Below are 14,137 nucleotides of genomic sequence, written 5' to 3' on the forward strand. Positions count from 1 at the left end.
CCAGCCAGCCTGATAGAGCTGGGATAAAGGGCTGGAGTAGAGACCGTCCTTGTCCCACAGGAGGGTGGTATGTCTCGTCTTAAGTCAGTCTCCTGCTGTAAATCCCAGGACAAGTTCACAACGACCCGTACGGTTTCTAAATCTCACAGGATCTTAAGCTGGAACGAGGCTAGAAAGAAGCACAGATATTGGCCTTCAATTATCAAACGAGCGTGGAAACTCTGCATTTAACCCATCCTTTTTTTACACACAAGTTAACACACCATGCAAGTTAAAGTAATTAAACTTTTTTTTAAATTAAACCCCATAACAGTATATTAAGTATGTAAAACTAGCCCTACTTTGACAACAGGAAAACACTGCTTACATGAATTCATCCAAATAATAATAATCCAATAATAATAATAATAATAATAATAATAATAATAATAATAATAATAAAACAATAATTTGGAATATATATATATATCAATCTGAGGGGCTCCATTCTGCATAACGAGTACTTTTACTTTTGATACTTTAAGTACATTTTGATGCTGATACTTTTGTACTTTTACTTCAGTAAGTTTAGAATGCAGGACTTTTACTAGTGGAGTAATTCTGCAGTATGGTATTAGTACTTTTACTTTAGTAAGAGATCTGAATACCACCAATACACCACTGGTTCAGACAAACTGTAAATTCATCAAATTATGTGCTGTAACTTGGGATGCACGATATTATCGGCACGTTAACGGTATCGGCCGATGTTGGCTTGAAAACTATCGGACATCGGCCAACATGCCGATATAATAAAGTGATTAAATAATCTGGTGCACATCACCTCTCTGTTGCACCTTGTTTGTAGCTCATAGAATTGTGCAGTGTAGTCTGAGCCCACCTATTTATTTATGTTCTGATTAGGGACTGAAGCTGCTTATATTTTTTGTACTTTTTGTGATTTTGTTAGCACAGTGCAGATTGGGTCGTCACATTTTGGGCTCCTGTTTAAAGTTAAATTTGAATTGAAGCAGCAGTCAGTAAGGTACATGTAGTTTTATTCAGTTTGGGTTGAATTGCTACAGTTGCACTTTTCACATGTTCCCAGTGAACACAGGTTATGTTTACTTATTATGTCAATTGGGAAATTGGACAAATTTGCTCTGATTGTGGGCATTAGTTGTGTGGGAAAAAAATATTGGTATCGGTAATCGGCTAAATGAGTTGTAAAAAATCGGCATATCGGATATCAGCAAAAAAATCCACTGTACTGTAACTACTGTAAGTAACATTGATGGTTGGAAAAACACTGTTAAACATGAAGTAATACTGACTGGAGAAGACTTTAATAATGACAGAATATTTCTGTGTTTGCATTAAGGAAAGAGAATTATTAACATGTTGATGAGAAATGAAGCATGATCTCTTAGATCCTCGTACATCTAGCTATGTGGTTTCCACTGCAGCCTTCATTCACACAGTCCTCCAGAGATGTGCCTGTAACAAAGGCCATCTGGTAGACTAAGCTAAGATGAACCACTGTGCTTACTCAGAGCCATTTCTGTACTTCAGGAGTGATGTCAGCAGATGCCACTGACAGAATGAAACGCGACACTTGTGCTTATGACATGTTTTTTTCCACGATTTGACATTGTAGTGTGATGGATAACATAACTGGGAGTGTTATGTTGGGATCAGGCGAGTCCGGGTGGATTCAGCTGCAAGGAAAGCTGCATACACTTTGTCCTTTTTAAAGATGTGGTCAAAAGTCGTGTTTAACAAATAGAGGTACATCTCAAAAAATTAGAATATCGTGAAAAAAGTTCAATATTTTTTGTCAGTTATTTCAGAAAGTGAAACTCGTACATTATATAGATTAATTATACATAGAGTGAAATATTACAAGCCTATTTTTCTTGTAATTTTGATGATTCTGGCTTAGAGATAATGAAAACATAAAACTCAGTGTCTCAGAAAATTAGAATATTACATAAGATCAATTAAAAAAAATGATATTTTAAATACAAATGTCAGGCTTCTGTAAAGTCTGTTCATTTCAATCCATCAATACTTTTTGAATCGTGAATTAGTGCATTAATACTTGGTGTCATGGAGGAGATCAGCCTACAGCACCATGTTGCTTTTATAGCAGCCTTCAGCTCATCTGGTGTCTCTCACCTTCCTCTTGACAACAGCCCATAGACTCCTATGGGGAGTTTGCTGGCCAGTCCAGCCCAGTAACACCATGGTCACTGAAGCAGCTTTTGGTACCTTTGCCAGTGTGGGCAGGTGCCAAGTCCTGCTGGAAAATGAAAGCAGCATCTCCAAAGAGCTTGTGGAAGCATGAAGACTCTAAAATGTCCTGCTAGATGGACCTCCTCCTCCTCCTCCTCCTCCTCCTCCTCCTCCTCCTCCTCCTCCTCCTGCTAGATGGCTGCTATGTTGACTGTGGACTTCAGAAAACACAGTGGAGCAACAGCAGCACATGGACAGAGGACATGGCCCCAAACCACCACTGACCCAGGACCAGCACATTACACTGACCAGCAATATTCTACTTTATACTGACACACTGAGTTTAGTGTTTTCATTATCTCTAAGTCAGAATCATCAAAATTACAAGAAAAAACTAGCAAATTTATGAGAAAAAAAATCTCAAGTTTACGATAAAAAATTCAAATTTACAAGAAAAAAAATCACACATTTAAGAGAAAATAATACAAAATTATGATTAAAATATCTAAAATTTATGAGAAAAAGAAATTTACAAGGAAAAGAATCACAAATTATGTGAGAAAACTCATAAATTTACAAGAAAAAAATAAAAAATTTCAGACAAAAAAAATTATGATAAAATCAAAAAATTCATGAGAAAAATACAAATTTACAAGAAAAAAAAAATCAAACTTCTTCACACTATTCTACTTTTATACTGACACACTGAGTTTAGTGTTTTCATTATCTCTAAGCCAGAATCATCAAAATTACAAGAAAAACAGCCTTGACATATTTCACTCTACGTGTAATGAATCTATATAATGTATGAGTTTCACTTTCTGAAATGACTGACAAAAACTTTTTCATGATATTCAAATTTTTTGAGATGTTCCTGTATGTTATGTCTATTTTTTTACATGCAGTTTGTAGCACAGAAACAAATAAACTTTCTCTGTGAATGTAACCGAAATGAGACGTTGAAGAAGAAATCAATAGATGAAGAAAAACAGATCAAATAGCGGGTGGCTCATTTTGCAGCAGCAATCAGCAATTCTTTATTCTTTAAACAGTAAGACAGCACCCAGCCTTTGTGCATATTAATCACCCTTGCATTTTTTTTTTTTGCTCCTTCCTCCCCCTCCTCCCTTCAACACTCCCCCACTCCTTTCTCCGCCTCGCTCCTCTCATCTTCTAAGACTATAATCACCGGGCTTACTCTTCACTGTCACTCCTCGGTGCCAGCGTGGATGTGTGCGCTCGTGTTGTTGCGTTGAGTCTATTTGTGTGCTGCCTGCCTGTACTGTACGTTGGTGAAGTGTGTGTGTGTGTGTGTGTGTGTCTTTAAGCCTGTGCAACATGTTCACGGCTGTGGGGGAACACATGCCGTCTCAGGCTCCCGCTGTGCTCTGCATGGCTGCACATAGAAGGTGGTCCAACCTCTGCATGCATCATGGAGCTGTTATATAAGCACACACACACACACACACACACACACACACACACGATCTACATACACTCGTTGTCTTCTAATAGTTGTTGACCTGTGTTCTGATTCACTCAATATATTTGATTTGATTTCCTTTTTACTCTTTATTCTCTCAGTTATTATTTATAGAATTTCCTGACTGTCTTTCATTGTTTGTGTATTAATGTGTAACAATATTATTTAGTAAAGTTTTATGTATGAGAAAGTAGCTCTCTGGGTACAAGTCCTCCTCCTCGTCCTCCTCCTTGTCCCCCTCATCCTCCTCGTCCCTGTACTCCTCGTTCCCGTCCTCCTCCTCATCTTCCTCCTTGTCCTGCTCCTCATCCTCCTCATTCCCGTCCTCCTCCTCGTCCTCCTCCTCGTCCTCCTCCCTATCCTCCTCGTCCCCGTCCTTGTCCTCCTTGTCCCCAACCTCCTCCTTGTCCTCCTCCTCATCCTCGTCTTCGCCCTCCTTGTCCTCTTTGTCCCCGTCCTCATCTTCATCCTTGTCCTCCTCATCCTCCTCTTCGTCCCCGTCCTCCTCGTTCCCGTTCTCCTCCTCGTCCTCCTTGTCCCCGTCCTCCTCCTCATCCTCCTCCTTGTCCTCCTCCTCATCCTTCTCGTCCCTGTCCTTGTCCTCCTTGTCCCCAACCTCCTCCTTGTCCTCCTCCTCATCCTCGTCTTCGTCCTCCTTGTCCTCCTTGTCCCCGTCCTCCTCCTCATCCTCATCCTCCTCGTCCCCGTCCTCCTCGTTCCCATTCTCCTCCTTGTCCTCCTTGTCCCCGTCCTCATCGTCCTCCTTGTCCTCCTCATCCTCGTCCTCCGCGTCCGCGTCCTTCTGGTCGAAATGGAACATTTGTGCTACATGAGGAGAACTGTGTTTTTTGCCTTACACTGCATGTTATCCTTATATATATAAAATAGGCATGTATGTAAGGAGGAGACACAGAGAGCCTATTTTCATTGAGATAACATGATGTCAGAGGTCACATGACCTCTGACTATGGTTCATTAGATCTTCTAGTTTTATATGATATCATTATATTATATTTAGTATACTCCTAAAATTGTCGCAGGACTTCTGAATAGTAACAGGTTAAAGGACAACAAACAAAACTTTTGTTGTTTACATTTACACCAAAACAGATTTTTTATTAGAGCAAGACAAATATTGGATTTTCTTGATATTTTGGCATCTGTTGGTGTACGATATATGCACAATTATGAAAAACATATATATATATATCTTTTTATTTTTTTATTTTTTAGTGCAAACACTTTATTTTAAATGACACATGTAGAATAAAGAGATTCTGACATAAATATCAACATTTAACACAAGTTTTTCTCACTTTTGTGACCCTTTCGTAACAGATGATCCGTTCAAGGACCATCGGAAAGTTCAAACTCTGACGATAATTTCTGTTAAAAAGAATAAAATAAAATAAAATAAAATAAAATAAAAAATTTACATACAAGTTTTAAAAGACCAAAACAACAGCAATTAAACAACCATAGCAACCAAGCTGGACATCTTTTGAGTAGAATAAAGTGATTTTGACAGACATTTCACTATTTTAAGCTTCGTTTTGGTTACATTTTCCAAAGGAAACATTCAAAAGTTCAACTTCTGACAATAAAGCCTGTTTTTACAGTTTCTTTCTCAGGTTAAAGGAATATTTTTGACGGTCAAACTGATATATATATCTATCTCGCCACAGTGTTTTGACATTTTAACATTTTTAACCTGGTTTGTCCCCGAGCTGCTGCCACGGTGACATCAGGTCATAATGAGAACGTGTATTTGCAGTCAGACTTTAAGAATAACTCGCTCATTATCTCTCTGCTGTCCCTCCAGATCACCAGAAGCTGGAGAGAGAGGCTCGCATCTGTCGCCTGTTGAAACACCCCAACATCGGTAAGAATTATTAGTTTTTCTGTTTGACTGAATCATAAAGAAACCGACCATCACCTCAAACTTCAAATAATGTAAAAAAAAAGTGTATTATTACACAAGTTTTAACCTAAAAATCTGAATAAATATGCAGAGAATCAGACATTTCATCTTTGATTTTCTCTTCCAGTTCGTCTTCATGACAGTATATCAGAGGAGGGCTTCCACTACCTCCTCTTTGACTTGTAAGTCCTCCTCCTGCTCCTCCTCCTGCTCCTCCTCTCCTCTCTTCCTAGATTTCACACTCTTCTTCTGCCTCTTTTCTTCCTCCTCCACCTCCTTTTTGACTTGTAACTCCCCACCCTCATCCTCCTCTTCTTCTCCATTTCAATTTCTGCCGCTATTTCTTCTCCTCCTCCTCTGAGAGACTGGAGGACCTCCTCTCCACTCCTTCTTTCCTCTCCTCCAAAGTTTCACACTCATCCTCTGCCCCTTTCCTCCTTCCTCCACCTCCTTTTTGACTTGTCGGTCCTCCTCCTCCTTCGAAAAAGTGGAGGACCTCCACTCCACTCCTCCTTTCCTCTCCTAAAGTTCACGCTCATCTTCTGCTCCTTTTCTTCCTCCTTCACCTCCTGTTTGACTTGTAAGTCCTCCTCTCCTCTCCTCTAAACTTTCACGCTTATCTTCTTTTCTTTTCCTCCTTCCTCCTCATCCTGTTTGTCTTGTATGTCCTCCTCCTCCTCCTCCTCCTCCTCCTCCTCCTTTTTGTCTTGTAAGTCCTCCTCCTCCTCCTAGAGACAGAAGGACCTCCTCTCCACTTCTCCTTTCCTCTCCTCCAAACTCTCAGGCTCATCTTCTGCCCTTTTCTTCCTCCTTTACCTCATGTTTGACTTGTAACTCCTCCTCTTCCTCCTCCTCATTCTTATCCTCCTCCTAACCTTCTGCCCCTTCTCCTCCTTCTCCACCTCGTGTTTGACTTGTGGGTCCTCCTCTCCTCTCCTCTCCTCTCCTCTCCTCTCCTCTCCTCTCCTCTCCTCTCCTCTCCTCTCCTCTCCTCTCCTCTCCTCTCCTCTAAACTTTCACGCTCATCTTCTGCCCTTTTTTCTCCTCCTCCTCCTCCTGTTTGTCTTGTAAGTCCTCCTCCTCCTCCTAGAGACAGGATGACCTCCTCTCCACTCCTCCTTTCCTCTCCTCCAAGCCTTCACGCTCACCTTCTTCCCCTTTTCCTCCTTCCTCCACCTCATGTTTGACTTGTAAGTCCTCCTCCTCCTCCTCCTCCTCCTCCTCCTTCTCTCCTTCTCATCTTCTGTACCCTTTCCTCCTTCTCCATAATCCTGAATCCCCCACTCTTGCCCTCATATGCAATTACATAACTCTCTCTCTCCTATATCCACCACCTCCTCCTCCTCTTCCTCCTGCTCCTGCTCCTCCTCCCACGCCCTCCACATCCATCTCTTGGCAATTCCCTCTAGTTGCCATAGTAACAGTATGGGGGTGTGGGGGGGATGTATGTGGGAATCCCTGCTTCACCCCCCCTTCACCTCCAATCACCTCCTCCCAAACCAAGCATCACAATATTTTAATATGTGTGTGTGTGTGTGTGTGTGTGTGTGTGTGTGCAGGGTGACCGGAGGTGAGCTGTTTGAGGACATCGTAGCCAGAGAGTACTACAGCGAGGCCGACGCCAGGTAGGAGCTGCCTTCACTTGTGTGTATCTGTGTGTGTGTCTGTGTGTGTCTGTATGTGTATGTGTGTGTGTGTGTTAGACGTTGTCTTCTCTTGTCTGTTATTTCTGTGTTTCTCCTTTTTTTACTCTTGTGACTCTGCTTCACTCTCTTCTCAACTCTTCGCTCCTCTTCTCCTCTTTACTCCTTTCTCTGCTCCTCACATCCCTCTCTGCATGTTTTTCTTCTTCTTTACTTATTTTTTTTGGTTTTTACTTTTGTTTTCCCTATATTTCTCTTCACTCCTTACCATTTTCTCCTTTTACCTTTTTCTCTTTCTCTTCTAACTTGACCTCCTGTTTTCATTACCATATCACTGCTATTCTTTCCTTCTTTCTTTTCCTATTTTTCACTTATTCCTCCTCTGTCCTTTGCGTTTTTTTCCCTTCACATCAAAGCCACAGCACCTCACGTCTCACACCCAGACAGGAGAGACCTTTACATCCAATCCAAGGTTTGACCAATATGAGTCAACAAAAAAACAACAAAAAAAAAACTGCATTTCAGGTTTTTAAATCTGAAAACTGTCTATTTTGGACTAAACAGTGCCCAAAACAGGGTATATTGTAGAAAGTGACAGTTTCATCATGTCTTTTTTTGACCATAAAGCAGCTCTAGGTGTTATATAAATACTGTGAAAGTATCAACATATTCAAACGCGGAGAAATGCACACAGCCTATATTCAGAAACTTCATTAAACAAGACATTATTCCATGAGGGTGAGATGTCACAACTACACTATTTCTGATTTATGATAACATACAGCCAGAATGTGTAAAAAAAAACATACAGACCCAGGGGAGGGGGGTCATATTTTGAGAAAAAAAGTTTACAAGATTAAAGTGGCAAATCTACAAGAAAAAAATGTGCAGATTTATGAGATTTAAAGTGGTGAATCTGTGAGAAAAAAGTTGTTTTTTTCCACTTTTTTCTCGTAAATCTGCGACTTTTTTCGCGCAGATTTGCCACTTTAATTCTCTTAAATCTGCAACTCTTTTTCTTGTAGATTTGCCACTTTAATCTAGTAAATTTGCAACTTTTTTCTCGAAATATTACCTCCCCCCTGGTTCGTATTTTTATTCATACTTGGCCCTAATATGCCGTCATAGTCAAGTTCTCCTGGTACAAGTCACTGAAGAATAACTCTGTTTGTACGACTGTTTCTTGCAGATTTTTTTTCTAAATTTTTCATTTTTACATTGGAGGTCCAGGTCAATAAAGTTAATATTATTATATTACTATCATACTGATTGGTAGCCTGATCTTTGCTGATTAGCTGGAAGAAATCCATGTGGTTCTACGACCAAACAGAGAGATATGGGGACCTCATTTTGGAACCTGGTCTCACAGGAATCCGTGAAATAGCCACGGATTCGCTTAACCCGTGGCTATTCCATGGATATTTTTTCCTATTGGTTTGTTCCAAGTCACGTGACTTTTTTTAGGTCCCGGTGGTCAGAACAAAAAACATGGCGGACAGTTCTCTCATTTTTAGTGAAAAAATCAATATTTTGACTTAGTTTCTGCATAAAAATGGATTTTGATCACATTTCTAGCGAGAAATATATGTTTTATTCTCTAAATATTCACTCAGTGAATGTACATAATCACTTTGTATGTTGGAATAGCCACGGGATATGACTGTCATTAACTTGCATTGTAGAGAAATCGAAAATTTTGAGTTAAGCAAATCCGTGGCTATTTCACGGATTCCTGTGAGACCATGTTGCATTTTGACATCCACTAAAGTTACCAAATATAGTTCTTCATCCGATAAAGGGTTAACATGCTGCTTATAACAAACTCTTCCTGGTCAAACCTTTAGTGTGCTTTCTTCACATTTAGAGATAAAAACAAATCTCCCAGCTCGCCTGTTGCTCACTTTCTCCCTTTTCTTGTCTTAATTTCCATTCAGCCCTCTACTTTCTTTTTCACCACCAACCATGTTGCTGTTTTATATCTCACTCCCACCACTCGTGCTGACTCATCGACACACAGTTCACCCGTGGCGGAAAAGGAAACGGAGTAGTGGGGGGGTGGACAGACAATAGACTGAGAGAAGAGTGAGAGAGATACTTGAAAATGTCAGTTGTGGTGTGGGTGTTCGTCCATTCAGCAGCGGTAAAAGTGAAACTGAATAGTCTGATGCGTGCCAGCACTGCACAGTAAAAAGCTTTTTGAACTTTGAGCAGAGTGTTTATCCAGATAACTGGCTTTTTAACCAGTTTTTGTAAGTTTTAAATATCCACTGTGTGGAATTTGGTGGTAAACTGACTTTTATTTTCAGTTTCCTGCACTGAAAAATCAGTTTTTGTGGCTTTGTTCAGATTTTTAATTGAATATACTTTATTTTAAACGGTCGTATTGAGACATATTTACAAACTGCCTGCTTGGAACAATAATGTGTGTCTGATATATACTTTTTAAGTAAAAAAAAAAAGTATAGTTTCCACATTATATTGTTTATAAAGACTCCTTTTACAATTTTAAGTATATTGCGATATGGTGTTAAGTATTGTGATGCAATATATTGGGATTTAACTGTTTAACTGCATTTTGTGTCCACAAAATTAAATTCAGTCAAGAGTTGACTCAATACTGATTTTGTTTTATAGGAGAAAATGAATCGATAAACAATATAGTCATTTTTTTTTTTAGCTGAAATGAAAATAAACCTTTTTATGTGGATTGTGCACTGATTTTTCACCACTCTGTACATGTATCCAGAGAGCTAATTTCTCAAAAATAAAGTTAATTTAATAATATTTAAGATTATTATACATTATACAAACAATGTCAGCCAGTTCTATGAATAATAACTGAGAAAATAAATAATAAATATAGAATAAAATAGCTCAATAAGTATAAATACTGTTCAGTTTCAATTGCTGACGATTAAAAAATGTGTATAATATTAATAATAGCTAAATCATTTCTAAATCACACCATGCAATGTTTTCTGCATTATATATTGTGTAAAAAAGTTCATAATATCACATATCAGACAGCATATGATACAGATACACCTTTAAAAGGCCAGTATCGGCCGATTATATATAACACAGTTACAAAATTATACGGCTAAAGCACAAACCAAGGACAAACAAAAAAGAAAGATAAAAGGCTGGCTTCTTCTGTTTGTGGTCATTAATTTAGTAAAAAACTGTGCTCAAGGTGAGGGATTTCCATTTGCTAAAAATCTGGGATTTTTTTCCTGTGCTGTTGTTTTGCCAGAACTGCATATTTAGTAATCTCACACAACTGCCAGCTGATTTCTCCTCAAGCCTGATGCCAGAGTTTCTGTCATTTTATCAGGCTAACAGAGGCGTAACAGACGCTTAATGGACTATTAGAAGAAGAAGAAGAATGCCTTTATTGTTACTATACACATGTACAATGAGATTTGAGAGCTGACTCCAAAAAGCAGTGCGACAATAAATAAAATACATAAAAATATGCAATATAAACATAAACATACACATACTTAGGCAAGTAAATGTAAAGAAAAATATATAAGATATAATAATAAGAAAGGGAGGTAAGGTGCACAGTCTTCAATTCAATTTGCCAGAAGCAGATATGATGCTATTTAGTGTTCATAAATATATATATGCACGTTGAAGGATCCAGCTTGTTGCTGCTTTTGTTTGGTAAACGTACAACGTACGTATAATTTTTCAGTTTTGAGAATAGTGTTGCAGTATTGTGTGTGTGTGTGTGTGTGTGTGTGTGTGTGTGTGCACGTGACAGTGCATCATGTGTAGGCTGCCATGCACCTGCAGTACTATATGCTGCAGAACTAATAGCTGCCTGTCTAAACCCCCTAGTGATCGCTGTCTCTCCCACCCACCTTGTAACCTACACACACACACACACACACACACCAACACATTCTTGTACTTCTATCTTTGTGAGGGCCCTCATTGGAACAGTGAATTCCCTTGCAAGGTTATGATAGTTTTGGATTTTTCATTAGTTTTAGTTTTAATTTCGTTGTGATTTTTGTTTTCAAATTCAGTTAGTTTTAATGAGTTTTTAGAGTGATTTTGCTAGTTTTAGTTTAGTATTTTTTTTTTTTTTAAATGCTTTAGTTTTAATTGATTTTTTATTGGTTTTAGTTTTTTGTAATGGGGTATTTGTTGGGTGGGAGATTAAAAGAGGTCATAATAAATTTTGCCTTTATTTCCTTTGTCTTATCCATCTTCATGATGTATGAAAAAAGTTGACAAAGACGAAAATGAAGGACATTTTCACTATAATTTTAGTTAGTTTTGTAACCACACAATACAGTTTTAGTTAATTATCATTATCATGTAACCTTTAACCCATAAAACAAAGTCTGAAATCTCAAAAAATGTAAAAAATAAATAAATAAAATGTCCTCACTTTGCAAAAATGTCCTCACTCTGTTGGTTAAAAATGTGTTCTGGTAATTTTAGTAAGTTTTTGTAACCACACAATACAGTTTTAGTTAATTATCATCATCATATAACCTTTAATCCTTAAAACAAAGTCTTAAATCTCAAAAAAATAAAATGGAAAAAAATGTCCTCACTCTGTTGGTTAAAAACATGTTCCGGTCCTCACTATGTAGGAAGTACAAGAACACACACACACACACACACACCTTTTTCTCCCTCCCTTCACTACTGTGAATGTCAGTCATCCAGGCCAGTCCTCCTGCCTCCCTCCCACCCTTGCTCCCTAGGAGACCAGCAAGAATTGGGACTTTAATTAGCTACGATAATTAGTCTCTCTCTCTCTCACACACACACGCACACACACACACACACACACACACACACACACACACACACACACAGACCTCAGACTGCGCTGCATCACACCTTGTCAGAATCTATCAGAGTTTCTCCTCAGTCTTTTCTGATTGGATGGAAACCATTATGAGCAGGACTTAAGAGTGAATTATGTAGAATTATGTTATTTTTTTCATTATCAACTAATTGTGCAATTAAAAACAAGCATTCATACATTTGTTTACACATTAATGTATTCATTTGTAAACAAATAAATAGACTTAATTGGAAAGTGATTCATTCATTATTTTAGGTCTTTTGGTGATGTTGTATTAACACAGTAAACTTTCATTGCACTATATCACAAATATGCTTGAGTATTAATCATCAGTAGTATATAAATGCATAATTATCACATGCAAAGTGTGTGTAATAAGTAATGAGAGTTTAATACACTTGTTCTGGAGGGAATATTAGGGAAATTCCAGTTTCCAGTAGGAGTATGTCATATTTAAAATAATATGACACCTTTTGTAACTGATGAGATATCGATCATTTTTAATAAATTAGGTGATTCACCAGAGAGTAGGAGGGAAGATTTGAGTTATAAAAACTGGTGCAAAATGCTAAATTTTTAGTTGATAATCTAGAGATCAACTCAGGTTAAATTCCTGTTTGAAAATAAACTCCATTGCCTTCAACTCTGACCGTCTCCAGAGAAGTATTTGAGGTTTTTTTTGTCCAGACATGAGTAGTAAATCATTTTTGAAGGTGTCTGAATGTTGGAGGAGTCCAGACGCCTACGCGAGGCTGTTATCACAGTGGTTCCTCCGGCAGTGACATAAAAACCTCTAACGGCCGAAAAGAAGAAGAAGAGGAAGAGGAACAGTGAGGCTTGCAACTCAAGAACATAGGTTACAGTAGAAAAGTCACCATGTTTATTCATGTTATGTCATTTTAGTCTAATTAAATAGCCATAAGTAAGTTTTCTAACGTTGCCATGCAGACTTCAATCAGTCGACTCCCCATGCAGCTGCTGTGGCTGACGTCATGTGGTGAATTAAATCATTTATATTGCCAGTTAACCCTTTGAATCCCAGCAAGCCATTTCATTCCTGCACCTCTATGGAATCAGCACAATCATGTCTAGAAGTGTGAACAACTAAAAAGTATCCTTTGATCTGTGTAACACAGTTATAACGCGATAAATGTAAAATAAATGAATAAAAAAGTTGTTTTTCTCAGATAAATTATTACTTTTTAAATTGGAATAAAATTTAATTTATATATACAACACTTTTCCAAGTGACCACAAGTGTCATGGATATTGGAGAGAAAAAAAAGGCTCTCCACATATTAAACATATTAAATTATTTGCATTTTTATAACCTCTCCTGTCCTCTCCTCTCGGCTCTGTGTAAACAGATTCTCAGTGAATATTTGTCACGTGACCGTTCGTCTCAGCAGAATCAATCACGGCTTCACAGTGTCTCTGAGGAGCAGAATTTAATGTTTTTAACAGGATCTAGTTATTACAAACAGTTTATTTTTGGTGACGTTTTAAACGAGACATGTAAAATAAAGTGATTTTGACAGACAAATCACAATGTTAAGCTTTGTTTTGGTTACTTTTTAGAACTTAATAACCTGAGATCCATTCAATATGTCTGTCTGAAAGTTAAATTTCTGACAAAAATGCCTGTTTTCACAGCTTCTTTTCATGATAAAAAGTGTATTTTTGGCGATCTCTTAAAGAAAACAAAGGTTTGTCCACCAAACCCTGGCAAAAATATCTGCATCTGTACCTGCTAAATGCTGCCATTAATAGTTCATGCTTCAGTTTCCATAGTGAAGTATTTGTTTGCACAAACACCCTCACATCTATTTCTGTCGTTGCACGGCACCGAAAGTCTCTCGTTCTGGTTCCATTCTGCAAGTATTTTTATGTTACACACAAGCTTGGACGTGGTTTGTTTCAATGCAGTGTTTATTTTAGTATTGAAAGGAATCGAAGAGGGAGAGAAGGTGCCCTCTCCTGACATGCAGACAGACTCTGTGTTTGATTTTCCTTCCAGTATCACTTTACTTTCCTGCAGAGAA

At 38.2% G+C, this 14,137-nt stretch overlaps 1 protein-coding gene across 8 annotated transcripts in view; it reads left to right on the top strand.

The window, feature by feature from the left end:
• Positions 1–14,137, top strand: part of camk2b1 (calcium/calmodulin-dependent protein kinase (CaM kinase) II beta 1) — a 115,032-nt gene that overhangs the window by 19,227 nt on the left and 81,668 nt on the right. For all 8 annotated transcript variants that reach the window (XM_059336610.1, XM_059336604.1, XM_059336611.1 and 5 more), the window contains exons 3-5: positions 5,520–5,579; positions 5,746–5,800; positions 7,178–7,243. In XM_059336610.1, coding sequence (XP_059192593.1) covers positions 5,520–5,579; positions 5,746–5,800; positions 7,178–7,243 — 181 coding nt within the window. The remainder of the gene's footprint in view (positions 1–5,519; positions 5,580–5,745; positions 5,801–7,177; positions 7,244–14,137) is intronic.

The sequence above is a fragment of the Centropristis striata genome, chromosome 7 (assembly GCF_030273125.1).
Source record: "Centropristis striata isolate RG_2023a ecotype Rhode Island chromosome 7, C.striata_1.0, whole genome shotgun sequence".
In the NCBI taxonomy this organism is placed as follows: Eukaryota; Metazoa; Chordata; class Actinopteri; order Perciformes; family Serranidae; genus Centropristis; species Centropristis striata.